The sequence below is a fragment of the Neopelma chrysocephalum genome, unplaced genomic scaffold (assembly GCF_003984885.1).
Source record: "Neopelma chrysocephalum unplaced genomic scaffold, ASM398488v2 Primary Assembly neopelma1_44, whole genome shotgun sequence".
In the NCBI taxonomy this organism is placed as follows: domain Eukaryota; kingdom Metazoa; phylum Chordata; class Aves; order Passeriformes; family Pipridae; genus Neopelma; species Neopelma chrysocephalum.
In genome coordinates this window covers 13,758,855-13,773,676 of record NW_020897703.1, presented here as the reverse complement: position 1 = coordinate 13,773,676, position 14,822 = coordinate 13,758,855, and the positions used below count along the sequence as shown (strand labels likewise).

General features: G+C 39.8%; 1 protein-coding gene across 4 annotated transcripts in view; it reads left to right on the top strand.

Annotated features, from left to right (window-relative positions):
- Positions 1–377: 377 nt before the first annotated feature.
- RAPGEF4 (Rap guanine nucleotide exchange factor 4) overlaps positions 378–14,822 on the top strand; it is a 156,690-nt gene continuing 142,245 nt past the window's right edge. For all 4 annotated transcript variants that reach the window (XR_003533511.1, XM_027678542.1, XM_027678541.1 and 1 more), the window contains exons 1-3: positions 378–557; positions 13,469–13,611; positions 14,682–14,770. Coding sequence is in view for 3 of the 4 variants with exons in the window: in XM_027678542.1 (XP_027534343.1) it covers positions 493–557; positions 13,469–13,611; positions 14,682–14,770 (297 nt within the window). In the remaining variant the exon portion in view is untranslated. The remainder of the gene's footprint in view (positions 558–13,468; positions 13,612–14,681; positions 14,771–14,822) is intronic.

The window sequence follows — 14,822 nt, the reverse complement described above, 5'->3', positions numbered from 1 at the left end:
TGTTTACTGCTGGGGGCACAGACACACAGGGATCTGGAGTGCTGGTAGAATACTCCTGAGCTGACTATTTTAATTAAAAAGCTTGTACTTCCCCCCCATTTCAAACCCAGTCAAGGACATCTCTGGTGAAGCAAGGGCAGGGACCAGTGTGCGGGCACTGGGGAGCTCGCGAAAGCCAGAGGGGGACGACAACACCTCTCAAGAGGGGAGTGACTTCTTTCCGCCCCCTCCCCGGGCCGCTCCCCCCCCGGCTGCGAGGGCGCAGGGCGGGGGTGCCTCGGCGGCTCCGGTCGCAGCGCGGCCGCGGTCGGGAGGGCGGCGGGCGGACCCGCACCCGCACCGCGGCTGCGGCGGGGCCTGGGCGAGCCCATCGCGCCGTGCGTGGAGGGAGGGAGCGAGCGAGGGAGGGAGGACGGACGGACCGACCGACCGGCGGGCGAGCGGGGGGAGCCGCAGCCAGCCGGGTGCGCGGCGACCTGAGCCCTGTCCAACATGGTCGCCGCTCACACCTCCCATTCCGCGTCCTCCGGCGAGTGGATCGCGTGCCTGGATAAAAGGTATCGACATCCTCACGGGAGCGGCTGCGGAGGGATGCTGCGTGTATGTGTACATGTCTGTGTGTGTCTCTGTGTGTGAGTGCGTGTGCGCGCTGACACCCCCTCCCCGCTCCCCATCAGATCCTGCCTTACATAAGGAGCGTGCAGGTGGGAAGCAAAACGCCCGGAGGAAGCCGGGGCGGCGGGGCAGGGGGAGGGCTGGAAATGCACCGGGCAGCGGAGGGGATGGGCAGTGCCCGCTGGGATTGCTGCTCCCCGCCGGGAAAATGCTGCACGTGGTGGAGGAGAGGGAGCTCCGGGGCGGGGAGAGGGCCTGGGGCTGCCGGGCTGGGACCCGCCGTGCCGGCCACGGCAGACTCGCCACATTCAGCCCCAGTCCAACCTCCACCCCGGCGGCCCGGCCGCTGCCGCCCGCACCTCCCCTCCCCTCGGCGCACCGGCCCCGCCTCGCCTCCCCTCAGCACACCGCCCCCGCCTCGCCTCAGCCACTTCGCAGCCTCCGCCCTGCAAGGCGGAGCGGTCGGTCGGGCGATGAGGGACTTTTGCTTCGGTGGCAGCGGCCACTTCTCCTCGCTGCGGCGTCCTGGGGGCCCGCGGTTGTGCCCCCGGCACCGCGTGGGTGAGAGCCACGGATGGGCTGACGTGTGCTCAGAGGTGGTGTGCGCGCTGCTAAAAATACTGTCAAATTCATTATTAAAAAAAATAATTAAAAATTCTTTGGAGTGCTTTCCCTCGGGTGCTGCAGCCAAAAGTCTCGCAGCGTCGAGTTGTGTGGTGGGTGGTTTGAACGCCCTTTTGCTCTATTCCTACCTTCACCAATTCCTGGATTAGTTCAGAAGTCATTTGATTTCCGAGTGCTCACTGTGTCTCCTGTAGTCTAGGAAAATCATTAACAAAAATTTAGACCATAAATACACTATACGATTCAAACAAAGCTTACGTGGTGTATGGCACTTTACTGAGCATCACGAGCCAGCTTTTGACAGGTGGTGCCATTTGGGGCTCTGCTGTGGAGAGAAGCTTTTGTGCACATACAAGGAACATTCCCCTTCTCGTATTTTCTTCCATTTCCAGGTAACCTCCTAGTGTTGTGGGCTGCACCTCTAATTAGGTGTTCCTTAATAGTCCAAGCAACAAACTGTAACAAGTTAATGAAACTTTTGGTCTAGACTCTACCACAGATATTGATTCCCCCTCTGTAACGTGTCTTAAGAGAAGACTAACCTCTTAGAGGTTAAATAATATGTTGAAAGTACTCTTAAATGTACAAGCAGAACTGCTGATGGTTATCTAGCCATATAGAAACCAAATAGAGGCAGAGGGCCTGATTGTCTGTAAGCTGACATTGAGCCGATGTGAAGAAGGAGAGGATGAGCCCCAGTACGTTTAGATAGGTGATCCAATCATTTCTGTTTTTGTAAATGCAATACATCATGAGATCTAAATTGTAAACTAATATTCAGGGTTCATGTCTAATGAAGTGCATAGCCTTGGGGAGTGGATGATGTATTTAGGAAACATATGTGAGGCATTTAATTTATAAATCTTGTCTGCCATTATTTTGTATGGAAATTAATATGCTGACCATTTCTGTAATGGGAATTTCATTAGAACTATTAAGATAAACGTTTTTCTTCACTTTTTGGTATTTGGAGTAAGCTAGTAGCACCGATTTGTTGAGTGGAAACAATCAGTTCCAAGCGCTTTTAAGAATTATGCCTTATCCTTTCTCAGAAGGCAGTCTGTATGTAGGACAAACCCATAACATGAGAGATTGTAGTTTTTTTCCTGGTCTCTGCTATGCTCTGCTTTGTGGTCGTAGGAAGTACACTTACTCATTTTATTCTGTTTTGCCATCTAAAAAACAGAGTTAAAGCCATGTGGGAAAAGTACTATAGGAATGCAAGTACTGTTAGATAAAACATTTTTGATTAATTTACACATTTGTATTTCTTGAGTATTTATTTTCTGTAGATAATGTATCAGTGTACATCATGTAGCATTTTCTATCCTAGGTGTGAGTTCTGTAAATACAAGATCATTTATTGAATCAATTCTCTATAGGATACCATGTGTTTTTATTAAATAATAAATATAGCTTTAGTATGTTTTCATTAATGAGTATATTTTCAGCAGGCAGACAGTTCTAAAACTAGCACGCTTTAGAATTTTGGGTGAGCCTCAGCAAAGACAATTAAAATGGCCTGTAATATGGATTATCCAATATAATTATTTGAAAAACAGAATGGAATTCTAAATGGAAATAGCAAAATACATCATGTACAGAAATTATGTATTTTGTATATGTTCTTCATGTTGTTCCCCAAGTCACGTATCAAACTGGAACTACTGGAATGACTAAGATCTAGAATAAGAGCACTATAAAAATGAAGAAACGCCAAAATATTTTGGGAAAAATGTTATTATTGTGTAGGGTGCTGTGGGCTGGGAATACCAGTGCTTTGGCCATGCATCTTCCAAGTGTGGTTACTAGCCACAAAAACCAAAGATCAGCACTTAAAAATCAAATAGCCAGGACAGTATTTGTAGATGAAGTTACAAGCACAAAGGTAAGGAACATCAGGAACAGAAAATTCAGAACACTGTTCTCCATCAAGAGTATTTTATTTTTGCAGGAGAGAGAGAGGATCAGTGGTGAGCAGCTGTACGTCCTGGTTATACCTGGAGATGTAAATAATTTTTCTGTTGAGTAAACCAGTCCTTTTATATTTGATGTAATATAAAATGCTCCCCTCATTTCTTAGGGAGCAGAAGCATCTCTACCATCTTAGCACTTTTCTGTATATCTGATCTGCACGTAATTAAAAAAGAGTTGCTGATTTATGCAAGTGTGTATTGTTAGCTTAAGAAGGTCTTCTCTATTCTCATGGTTTCTTTAACACCAAAAACCAACTAACCAGACTGAATGGTAGACAAAGTATTTTTTACATAACTCTTATTTCTCTGAACCTGATCATATTTATGAATTCAGTTAATTGTTTTAATTGGATTCAGATGCAAACTTTTTAGTGATGTACAGCATTCACAACAGCCAGAGATCCCAGGATTTCATACCTGCCTATAGCATCTTGTGTTTTTCTCTGAATTAAATGTAACTCTAAGTGCCTTAGCAGACTGGAGGAGCAGATCACACAGCAAAGCATGTAACTTCTCTAGCCTGTCGTGCTAAGTGTATTGTGATCTTTGCCTAGTAATTTATAAATTATTTAAATAGGAATGGGCTTTTTGAGGACATGTTGTGCATCCTAAGCTTTTATATCCTTGTTATCCTTGTAGACTTGCATCATTTATGTCTAACCAAACAGAAATAATGTATACTGTTTAGTATCTCAAATCTGTACTTTAAGCCAAGCTCCCATACGTTTGAATATAAGTTCAGACTGAAGCTGTGTAACACCAGCATATTTGAATCAGGTTTTGTTTTTTTGGTTCATTGTAACATGTATTTGAAATGCAAGTTACTTGTGTTTGCTTAGGAGTCAAAAAGGGACCCCTGGTGAGGATACAGGGCTATAGGCTATGGTATATAAGCTAGAATGAAGAACTGATATTCTGAAAGAATTGTTGTAAAATAAGTACAGAAAATGCTTGTCATCCTCTATAACCTGTAAATATGTCAAAGATAATGGTATATAGATTTATAATCAGGCAATATTATGAGTATTTTAGAGTTGCTTTATGATGCTCTTTTATTTTATAATATATTCTTATATGATTGGTAAAACATACACTGACTTCTATATAAATTTCTCCCTTGCTTTTTATTTGTGACAAATCCATAGAACTGTCACCGTTTTCATGTAGTTTGGCTTGGAACAAAGTCATGGACATACACTGCAGTTCTTGTTGGTCTGTGTGCTTGGCGTTTTCTCTCTGTAGAATGTGACTAAGCTGATATATGCTTGGATCAAGTCCGTGTGGGTACATATCAGCAGAAGGTGCTGCAGTGGATATGTAATCTCAGAGACAGAGCCATATAGACTTAGCCCAAGTGCTTTCTAGCACTCATCTGAAGGTGCAATCTTCTGAGAGTGATGAATAATAACAAATTTATCTTTCCACATCATGCAGTTAATTTTCTAGTCCAGTGCAAAGGTGCAGTCTTTGATGAATAATAAAAAAGCCCTTTTCCTTTCCATATCTCCTTAGAGAAACCAAAATAATTGTTAATATAGCGTGCTGCAAGCTTCTATGTCTGTGCATTTTATGGAATATATGAATTCAGATTAACTCACAGTGAGAGCAGGATTTTGAATTTTAAACAAATTCAAGCTGTTGTATTCTCTACTCTCAGCCTTAGACATTTCCAGTATCAGCTTCCATTTGTTCCGTGTGATTGCAGTATGTTACACACTTGTGCTATGGACAGGTATTAAGAGGAAGAAAAAGTGATTACCGTAGCATTCATGTGCATAAACGTTGTCATGGCCCACCAGAGCAAGCCACTATGTGCACATGCCTGTTAGGACACGGTAAATTCAAATTTAATTGGTAGTCTTGTGAAGTGGGTGATTGGTGTGCTACTTGTGCAACTGTAGGTTTTCTCTTTCAAGTGATACTGGAAACATGACTAAACTCTCATTGCCTGAGTTATTTCTGACATGTTAGGATTTGATCTCTAAAGTCCTGTACTCTGAGCAGATTAAATTTCTTTTATAACAAAACTCCATGTTCCAGCAAAGCAATAAAAACCTACAAACCAGCTAATTGAAATCATGCCCTCAGGTTCACCAGATATTTTTCAAATGCAAGTATTTTTCTTATCCAGTGTGACACCTGTTTTTATCTGCATCTTAAAATTTGCTGCATTTAACAAGCTTATAATTCTAATGATACTTTCTTTGTGCTGTATTTTCTGCGCTGTATTTGGCATGATCACTTACTATTCTTGCTGCTTTATCAATATCCTTAATGAATGTTTCCTGAGCTGACTTTTCATTTCATCTTTGAACTCAGCAGTTGTCAAAATATATGTAAATCTGTAAAAATTATTTCATAGTTGCTCTAAGTTTTAAATATACATTAGCTCTAACGATGCAGATCTTAAATGGGTAAAGGTGCATTTGGTGTGGTGTGTTGGTGGATAGTGGTGGCCAGTTTGAATCACGGGATATCATCACTTATGCATATTGTTCAATTATAAATTTCATTTGCAGTGTATCTCAGAGTCTGTCTTCATATTAAAGTGCTTTTAATGTTTATTATGAAGCTACAGTGCTTGTTAATTCATTTTCATCTAGATTTACTTCTGTCAAATGGAATTTTAACTGTCCTGAGCTCCAGTTTATGTTTATGACAGTTGAAAGGTTTCTTCAACAAGGTTTAGTCACATCCTGGTTGCAATGATGCATGATATGTAAAAAGTTTCATAAAGGAAAGAAAATTTCTGTGCATTTTTATTTCTCTTGAAGGATTCTGTCTTTTTAAAAAGCATATGAAGGTAAAAAAAATCTTTTTCCTACTATAGCTATGTTGTTCATGTAGTGTATTTTTAACTTGAGGTAAATCTTCATGAATGTAATTACTTAATAAATCTATCTTTTGCCATTCCACTGTATGTACAGATCTAAAACTTGACCTGTTGGAAGGACGCATAATTTGTGGATCAGGGTATGTAAAGGAATAAAGTGCACTTGATTGTTCTGTTTAACCCTTCAGTTTTTCAGTGCACTGATCAAACTGGTTAATTGACTAATATGATAATGAGGAGGTAGAGTCTCCCATATTTGCGTTCTTTTGGTCCTCACCGAACAAGACAGAACTCAACTATAACAAATTCTGTCTGACTGCAGCTGGCAGCCAGTCAGTCTGCATTTAACTGGTAGAACAGGATTATCTACAGTATTTCTTGTGCCTTACATAGCACAACCTGAGAGATTATTACAGGGATATTCTGAGTGAAGGTGACAGTAGTAATTTATTGAAAACTAAACATCAGCAATTTTACTTGTGTTGCATTTAAAAAAAACCACTCCAGAATTATTTCTATGTATAAGAATCCTAGGGAACAATGTTTAAATAAAATTTCATTACCTGTGTGTCAGAGGAAATGAGAACAATGAGAACTGGAATCCCAAAGTCTCATAAAATGACAACCAAAAGAAAAGAATAGTAATTTGATTATTGTTTGAAAGCCTCATGATGAAGCCTCTACCATGACGAGGGAAAGAGGAGATCTGAAATGTGAGTGTTGAAAACAGATTTGGTAATACTACTGTAACAAGTGAAAAGTGCCTCTTGAGGGGAGTTAATTGCCTTCTGTTGCCGTTGAAGTAAACCTTATCTGGAAGCTACTTCAGATTAAGAGTAACTTCATTTATATCTAGCATTTCAGCGTCTTACTAAAGGACCAAAGTGCTTTGATAGATCACTGGTATCCCTCTCTTAAACTTTCTTTTCTCAAGGAGAAATTAAAAGTCAGAGAGCCTTACAGCATTGCCTGGATGAGAGAGTTGCTTCAGTATTGTCCTGCTTTCACTAAGAGAAAATGGCATATTGGTACTAGTATTCTTCTGCAACCTACTGCATTGCTTTTCTGCATGTCAGGAAGGGACAGGAGAGAGTACAGTAGCGTAGAGAAATGATCTGGTTTAAATGGCATTCCTTGGTGCTCTCTCCTTGCTCATGTTTCACAGCTGAATATTCTTTAAAGTACTATTAAATTCACTAAATGGTCCATGGTAGTGGTTACTGGTACTTTCCAGCTCATAGAGTTTGTCTTTGCATCTTTGCATTGATGATTTGGTTTTAACCCAGAGATGAACTCGTTTTATTTGTCTGTTATAGTGTGGTAGCTGTTTTCTACAAACAGCCTCACCAGTGGAAGAAATATATCCATCTGTTCATCCTTTGTGGGCTGTTCTTTGGTGTCTGAATTGAAATATTGCCATTTTAAAAAGTTAAAGAGATCATGGGAAGGAAATTCAGTGCTTTCATTCAGTTAGAGCAGAATTTAGGTCATAGAACACGTTATAGAAAAAAACATTTTAAAATTCTAGAGGCATCTTGGCAAAGAAGGTAAAACTACATATATTCTGTTTTTTCTTTCTCAAATGTCAAACCCATTATGAGGAAGAGCCTAAAAAAAAGGACATATCATATGGTAGCAGAGAAAGTAACAGGTTATAGTTGGATTAACTTGATAAAAGCAAAACAAAAAACTCCAACTTGTTCCTTTCTTCTAGGTTAACAAGTCTCTCATAACATACTACATAAACATTCAGGTAGTTAATCTTAACACAATCGAAACAGATTCTTTTATAAACTACATATGTTACACATGAACAGAAATACTTTGCCCTAATTTTATATGTGAAAGATTGTAGAAATTATGCTCTATCTGTATTTAAACTTTGAGCTTGAGTAGTTTGCATTTAAAAATATGAAACAGGATCACAGAATGGTTTGAGTTGGAAGGGACCTTAAAGATCATCTAGTTTCAACGCCCTGTGACAGACAGGGACGCCCTTTACTAGACCAGGTTGCTCAAAGCCCTATCCAACCTGGCCTTGAACACTGCTGGGGATGGGGCATCTATAACTTCTCTGGGCAGCCTGTTCCAGTGCCTCTCCACCCTCACAGTGAAGAATTTCTTCCCGATATCTAATTTCAACCTATTCTCTTGCAGTTTAAAACCATTCCCCCTTGTCCTGTCCTCCATGCCCTTGTCCAAAGTCCCTCTTCATCTTTCTTGTAGGCCCCTTTAGGCACTGGAAGGCTGCTCTAAGGTCTCCCTGGAGCCAGACTTAACAAACCCAGCTCTCTCAGCCTTTCCTCATAGGAGAGGTGCTCCGACCCTTTCATCATCTTTGTGGCATCCTCTGGACTCACTCCCCAGGTTCACGTCCTTCTTATGTTGGGGCCTCCATAGCTGAACGCAGCTCTCCAGGTGGGGTCTCATGAGAGCAGAGTAGAGGGGGAGAATCATCTCCCTCAGCCTTCTGGTCACATTTCTTTTGATGCTGCCCAGGATATGGTTGGCTTTCTGGGCTGCCAGTGCACATTGCCGGGTCGTGTTGAGCTTAATATCCTTTTGAAGATCAGTCTTCTGGCAGATTTTTTTTTACAATCACCTTTTACAGATAGTCAAGCAGATGGTGCCAAGAAGATGTTTTATCTCTATAAAATATGCGCCTGAAATCGTCACATCCAAATAAGTAGGGACAAAATTTCCTTTAAAAAAGCCTTACTGATGTAATTGACTAGAGATGTGTAACTAGTGTTGATGCTGTCACTTGTATATGTAGGCTGTGATGTTGTATTGAAGAAGCAGAAGGAGAAGATAGATGACGTCCTGTGTGAAAACATTATTACCACCTAATACTTTCTATGCTCTGAAGAGACAAATTAGTGGTATCAGTAAAAAGCTGGATAAAGCATTCAGGGGTCAAAGTAGAAAGGCTTATAGGATAGTGAAAATAAATTACTCTTTCCTAATAATTTTGTAGCCCTGCTTTGCAACACTGAAAGTGCCCTCCTCTCTTTTACTACAGTGAAATGGGATGTCAGCACAGTTGGAGGTAAAATTTATTTCAAATTGGGTGGGGCAGCCTAGGGCAGGGGTGCTTCACTGGATAGAGTAATAGATTTTCTATGAGAAGAGTGGCCTTGCCTTAAAATGCTTCTGCTCTAGCTCATATGTCCACCAAACTGTTGAGAGCTGAAGAATTTTAATTGATTTAATAGAGGTGTCCACATTTGTAGATAATTCTGTGGTCCTGTTCCATGCATTGGTCTTGAGCTTTCAGAAACAAGAGTACACTTAGGAAAGGACAGAAGCTTTAGCAGAAAATCCAGGGGTAGCTGAAGTCTCACTGAAATGCATTTTTTAACTTTGTATGCTCATGAATGTGAAGTTATAACTCTGCAGCATCAGCAGCGAGGGGACACTTCAGTAGCATATCATCATCAATGTGACAGAACAAAACTAAAAGAAATCCTCTCCAGCACTAGTTTAGCAGAGGAGGACTAAGCTCAGTGAGACTGAACAGCAGTGGTGATTACGGAGGAGTGGCCTTAGGTGCTCTGATATGGTATCTGGAAAAGTCTTTCAGAGGCTTTTGGAGCCATGTAGGAGGCGTAGGGAGATTCACCTTGGGGTTGATTTTTGCAGCCCATCTCCCTGTTTTGGGGAATGGTTCCTTTCTGGATTAATACCACTGCCTTCTGTAAGTGTGACAACAATGAAAATAGACCTTGAATAATTCTCCATCTGCCATCAGCTGTACTTTTCTAATTAATAGATTGAATCATTAATGTTCTAAGGACCATAGTATAATATTAGTTGCTTAAATATTATTCCAAACTCTGCTTTACAGAAACCAAGTTTAGGGCAATTTAGTAAGATAGCTGTGATGAGGAAATAAATTTATTTTGTCCTGTCCTGATGTTGTTCCAGGCAAGGCAGCTTGTACTTCAGAAATAGAACCCAAAATTTGGCATCATAAATAGATTAATTAATGTTAATTTAATGATATAGACAAGTTATAATTATGATAATTTTGTTAAAAGATGGTTTGTACAAAGTGATCAAAGTTTGCTTGAGTTTTGTGGCAAAGCAATTAATTGATGCCATGGTGCTTTATTGTTCTCATACTCTCTCACAAAGTAATACTATGCTTTTGAAACCAGACTCGTTATAGATTATAAACACTTAATAGAAATGAGTTTGAGTGCTACTAATACTATTGTTACACTGCAGTCTGAAGTTTTTACACAGGCAAAATTTCATGTGCTACTAAGGACTAGGGGCCATCTCAGCTTGGGACACCTATTGTTAATTAATTCCGTACTCCTAAACATTGAGGACATTTCCCAGGAGCTCAAAAAAAAAATCCAAAGACATTTTGTTGCCAAACGTTTTCATTTTTATGAGTAAGAACTCATGATCTTAACCAAACAGCTAAATCTTAAATTAGGTGTTTGTCTGTGTGTCTGATTTGAGAGAAATGAATAAGTTGTTATTCTGGGGTACCATTAATATTTCTTGCCTGTTTCCTTGCTGGTTGCTGGTTTTGCTGTTTTGGTTTTGTTGTTGTTGTTTTTGTTTGTTTGTTTGTTTTATGGGGTTTTGTTTTGTTTGTTTGTTTTTGTTGTGGTTTTTTTGGGGTGTGTTTTTTTGTGTGTGTGGTTTTTTTTGTAAAACACAGCTGGAGGACAACGTACCTTTTCTAAGATAGATTAATGGTTAAATCATTCACTGAAAGCCTGTCCCAAATTCTAGCTTTGATACTAAATGTGCTGGATTAAAATATATGCCCTCCCAGTAAAAATATTTGTGGAAATATATTTTCATACAGTGATATTAAACCCAGTATGTTTTGAAGAAAGGCTGTTGGAACAAATGGCTTGCTTAGTAGTAATGAACTACTACGAAGCATTGTAAGGAATATAACAATTTTGGGATTATTACTAAGCGTATTTCTTAATAGTTTGTGTTCCTTTTTTTGTTTAGAGCATGTCTGTGTGCCCCTCTTCAAATGCCCACTTCACATCCTCCAAGTGGAAGTAACTGCTGCTAACATGAAGGGCTGTAACTCAATTGCCTGCTGAAGTAAACCACTAGGAACACTGAACTTCAATTTGTCTTTCCAAATATATATGGAGTTTGGTTTCCCACTCCTGTGCTGATGTTTAAAACTAAAAAGCATGGCTCAGCTACCTATGAGAAGGCTTGTCCTTCCATAATAACTCACTGTACTGGGATCATAAAGCAGTTCCATCAGAAGAAAGTGGTTTTCCTGCAATCATCTGCCTGGCACAAGACACTTCTTGCCACATCAGTGGAAGTGAGCCCTGCTCTCACCTTCTTATGAACTAAATGGAAACGGTGTCCCTGGAGCAACTCAGGAAAAAATGCTGCATAGCCAATGAATTAAATCCCCCCAATCTTGTCCTTTTGATAGAGTCAAAAGTGGAAGAGGTTTCTGCACTCATATTTCAGAAAGAGCACTGAGACAACAATGCTGATTAACCTGATGCATGCTGTTTGCTAACCCTGCTTCCTTTTCCCCCGTCTGACTGCATCAAACTATTAAAACCACTAAACCCTTGAGCTCCTACAGTCAGTTCTATGCAGATGAACTGACTGACTTGAATGGAGTCAGCTGAGAGCAGTTGTAGGAATGAAGCAGTTGCAGACACAATTTTTGTAGGAAAAGGAGATATTCTGTGAATGATCTCATTTTCTTTCCTTGTTGAGTTTTGCTGTTATTTTTGAGAGTCCATAAATTAAGGGAGTTAGTGATTCAAGTGCTAGTGTAGTTTGGGTAGGGATCTTGTATAAGTGGATTTTAAATCTGTTAGCAAGCTGCACGTCCTAATCTTCTTAAAAGGATTTTGACAAGAGAGTTAATGCTTATTAGTACTTGTCAGCTAGTGCACAGTCAAAAAGAAGGAATGGGTGAAAATCTTACTTGAAATATTTCAAAAGAGAGCTGTTGTAGTTGATTGTGATTTGAAGTGGTAAAAGGATGTCACTGTGATGTACAAGCAACTGCACACACCAGAGAAGAATTATTCTCATCTGTAGTTAATAAGGGTAAATTGGAGTATAAACGAGGATAGAGATTTAATCCCTCCTAGACGTAATTTAATAAGAAAGATGAGAGACAAAGATTCAATGTGAGTAGGATCTGAGTTTCTTCCCTGAGACAAAGCTTGGGATTCCTTAAGTCTTTGATTTCAAAGAGGAATCTTAAAAAAAATCTTATTGGAAGGAGTGCTTACACTGTGGGTGTAGCAATAAGGTGATAAAGATGTATTTGTGAACTTAGTCTTTGTTCATTGTAGCTCCCTGACTTCTGTTCATTATAGGCTCATCCACTGGCTAAAAGGACATTTTTGTCAGTAAAATTAACTAGCAACGTTTGAGTGAGTGATAGGTCTAATGATCACTGACAGTTGTCTGTCTCTGTGGTGCAGCTTTATACATAAATGATTTCTGCATCTGATCCAGCATGCTCTCCTAGGGAAGTGCTATGTTTCTTTCTGTGTGTGGTGGTAGGCATTTGGTCTGTTATAAGCAATTCTTTCTAATGCTAGTGGTTGGCTTACCTGCTGATTCATAACATTTGATAATCACTTTTAGAATGTATGTTATAGAGCTAATTCACTTTAGTTTCATAAATATGTAGTAATTTTCTGAACCTGCTGAACTGCTGGTCCACATGCTTCTGTGTTGGAGGGAGTTCTACAATTTTTATTGAAATCTTGTCTTTTTTACAGGTGTTGCTGTAATAGGTTTTAAATATTTTAGACATTTGAATTAAGATGTTTTACTGTTACCAAGGAAGAGTTAAGATTCTTGCTTGCATATTTAATTTGTCCAACACTAAGAGGCAGAAACTTTGTGAAAGAGAATATACTTGTGAAAGTTGTCTTTCTTGCTTTCAAGTGAGAAAACAGAACAATCAAGTCAGTTTATACTCAGTCAAATGCAGAAGAGAAGCTTGAATATAGGAGTTATTGTTTTTATCTAAAGCTTTTCATTAGCCAGATAGAAAACACTGATTCCACAGACCTCTTGTATGTTTGAACATCTGTTTGTTCATGTTCCCTTACAAACCTAAAACTATATATCATTGTAAGATCTTTAGGATAAGAACTGTATCATTATATATACTTTTACAGTGACTGTTACAGCAGAACTTTGGTGCTAAATGGGCTTCTGGACATTGATTGTGTTGAAATGATAAAAATCATGCTCAAGTTGATAAAGGGCAGTTGTTAGGATGTGTCGAAAGGGTTTCATTATGTAGCTGTGAAATGCATTTTAGTTGGTTTATATTGTAGTGTGACATTTAATGCAAACATTTTTAAGTTCAGTGCATGCAGGTGGGGATGCTTCTCTGATAAAGCACTTGAGAATTTTGTCCTTTGTTTTCTTGCAGACCTTTGGAACGTTCTAGTGAAGATGTAGATATAATATTCACACGACTGAAGGAAGTGAAAGCTTTTGAGAAATTTCATCCAAACCTCCTCCAGCAGATATGTCTCTGTGGATATTATGAAAATCTGGAAAAAGGAATCACATGTAAGGGAGCTTCATATATTTATCTATTTTATGTAGATAAAATTGGGGTTAGGCTGTGATTGTCTTTATGAGATCGATGAGAAACGTCCATGAAATGTTTACAGTCGTAGTCATGGGGCAAGGCAGGACTAAAGTGCTGCTTGCTCTACAAATGCAGTGTGTATTGAATCTATGGTAACAAGGCACACGGATGTAGGACTCTACCACTGTTTTGTTGAAAGATTACAAGCAAGTCATTGGACTTAAGCCTCATTCTTCCCCTGTAAATGTATTATTGATCTCTTTTGTAGGTGCTTTGTGCTGTCAGGGGCAAAGGTGTATCACCTAGGCATATCACTAACAATGTGTGCTTTCCAGTCACTCTGGATAGCACAAGCCAGACTAGCAGAGCTGCATATTGCTGCAGGGTGCTCTGTGCCTGCCCTGGCAGCACATGTGCCAGGTGCATGTGGACAGCTGTGCTTGGATCTGTGAAGCTGAGATGGAAATAAGTGGTGGTCCTGTGGTAGGAATCTACCAGGGAAATAGCTGATGACAATATGTGGTATTAGTAGAGTCTCAGATACACCTCAGGTAAATCTGGCATACAGCACTGGGGTTTGGTTAGAGTAATAGGAATTTCAGTGCTCCATAATCACACAGTTGGAATGCCTGGACATCAAAGTCCTGCAGTTACTGTTTTGCCAGAACTCTTACTGAAGTCAGTGGTAGCTGTGTCTGTGTTGGAAGATTATGAATTTCAAAGGGACATTGATCAGAAAACCTTTCTGTTTTGTTTTGTTTGTTCTGTTGGTTTATTAACTAAGAGAACATTAAAAAAGAAGCAAACTGGGGAGAAGTGTGAAGCAGTTCTATGGGCTTTCATTGTTTCCACAGTGTATTGACCAGTTTACTAAATATGTGCTTTCTAGCGTCATTGGAAATATTATTCTAATAGTAAATAAGTAGTCTGATATGGCAAACTATATAGTGCCAACAGTGACTGCAGAATTGCAGTAATATGTGGGAAAAATATTTGTTAATGTTGCTGAACTAAAAGAGCTCTTATTTACAAAATTTCATCTTTCCAGTATTCCGTCAGGGTGATATTGGGACGAATTGGTATGCTGTTCTGACAGGATCACTGGATGTGAAGGTTTCTGATACAAGCAACCACCAGGTAAAATAGATTTTTCATTGAAACCATCCAATCAGTAGTACAAAGAAAGAAT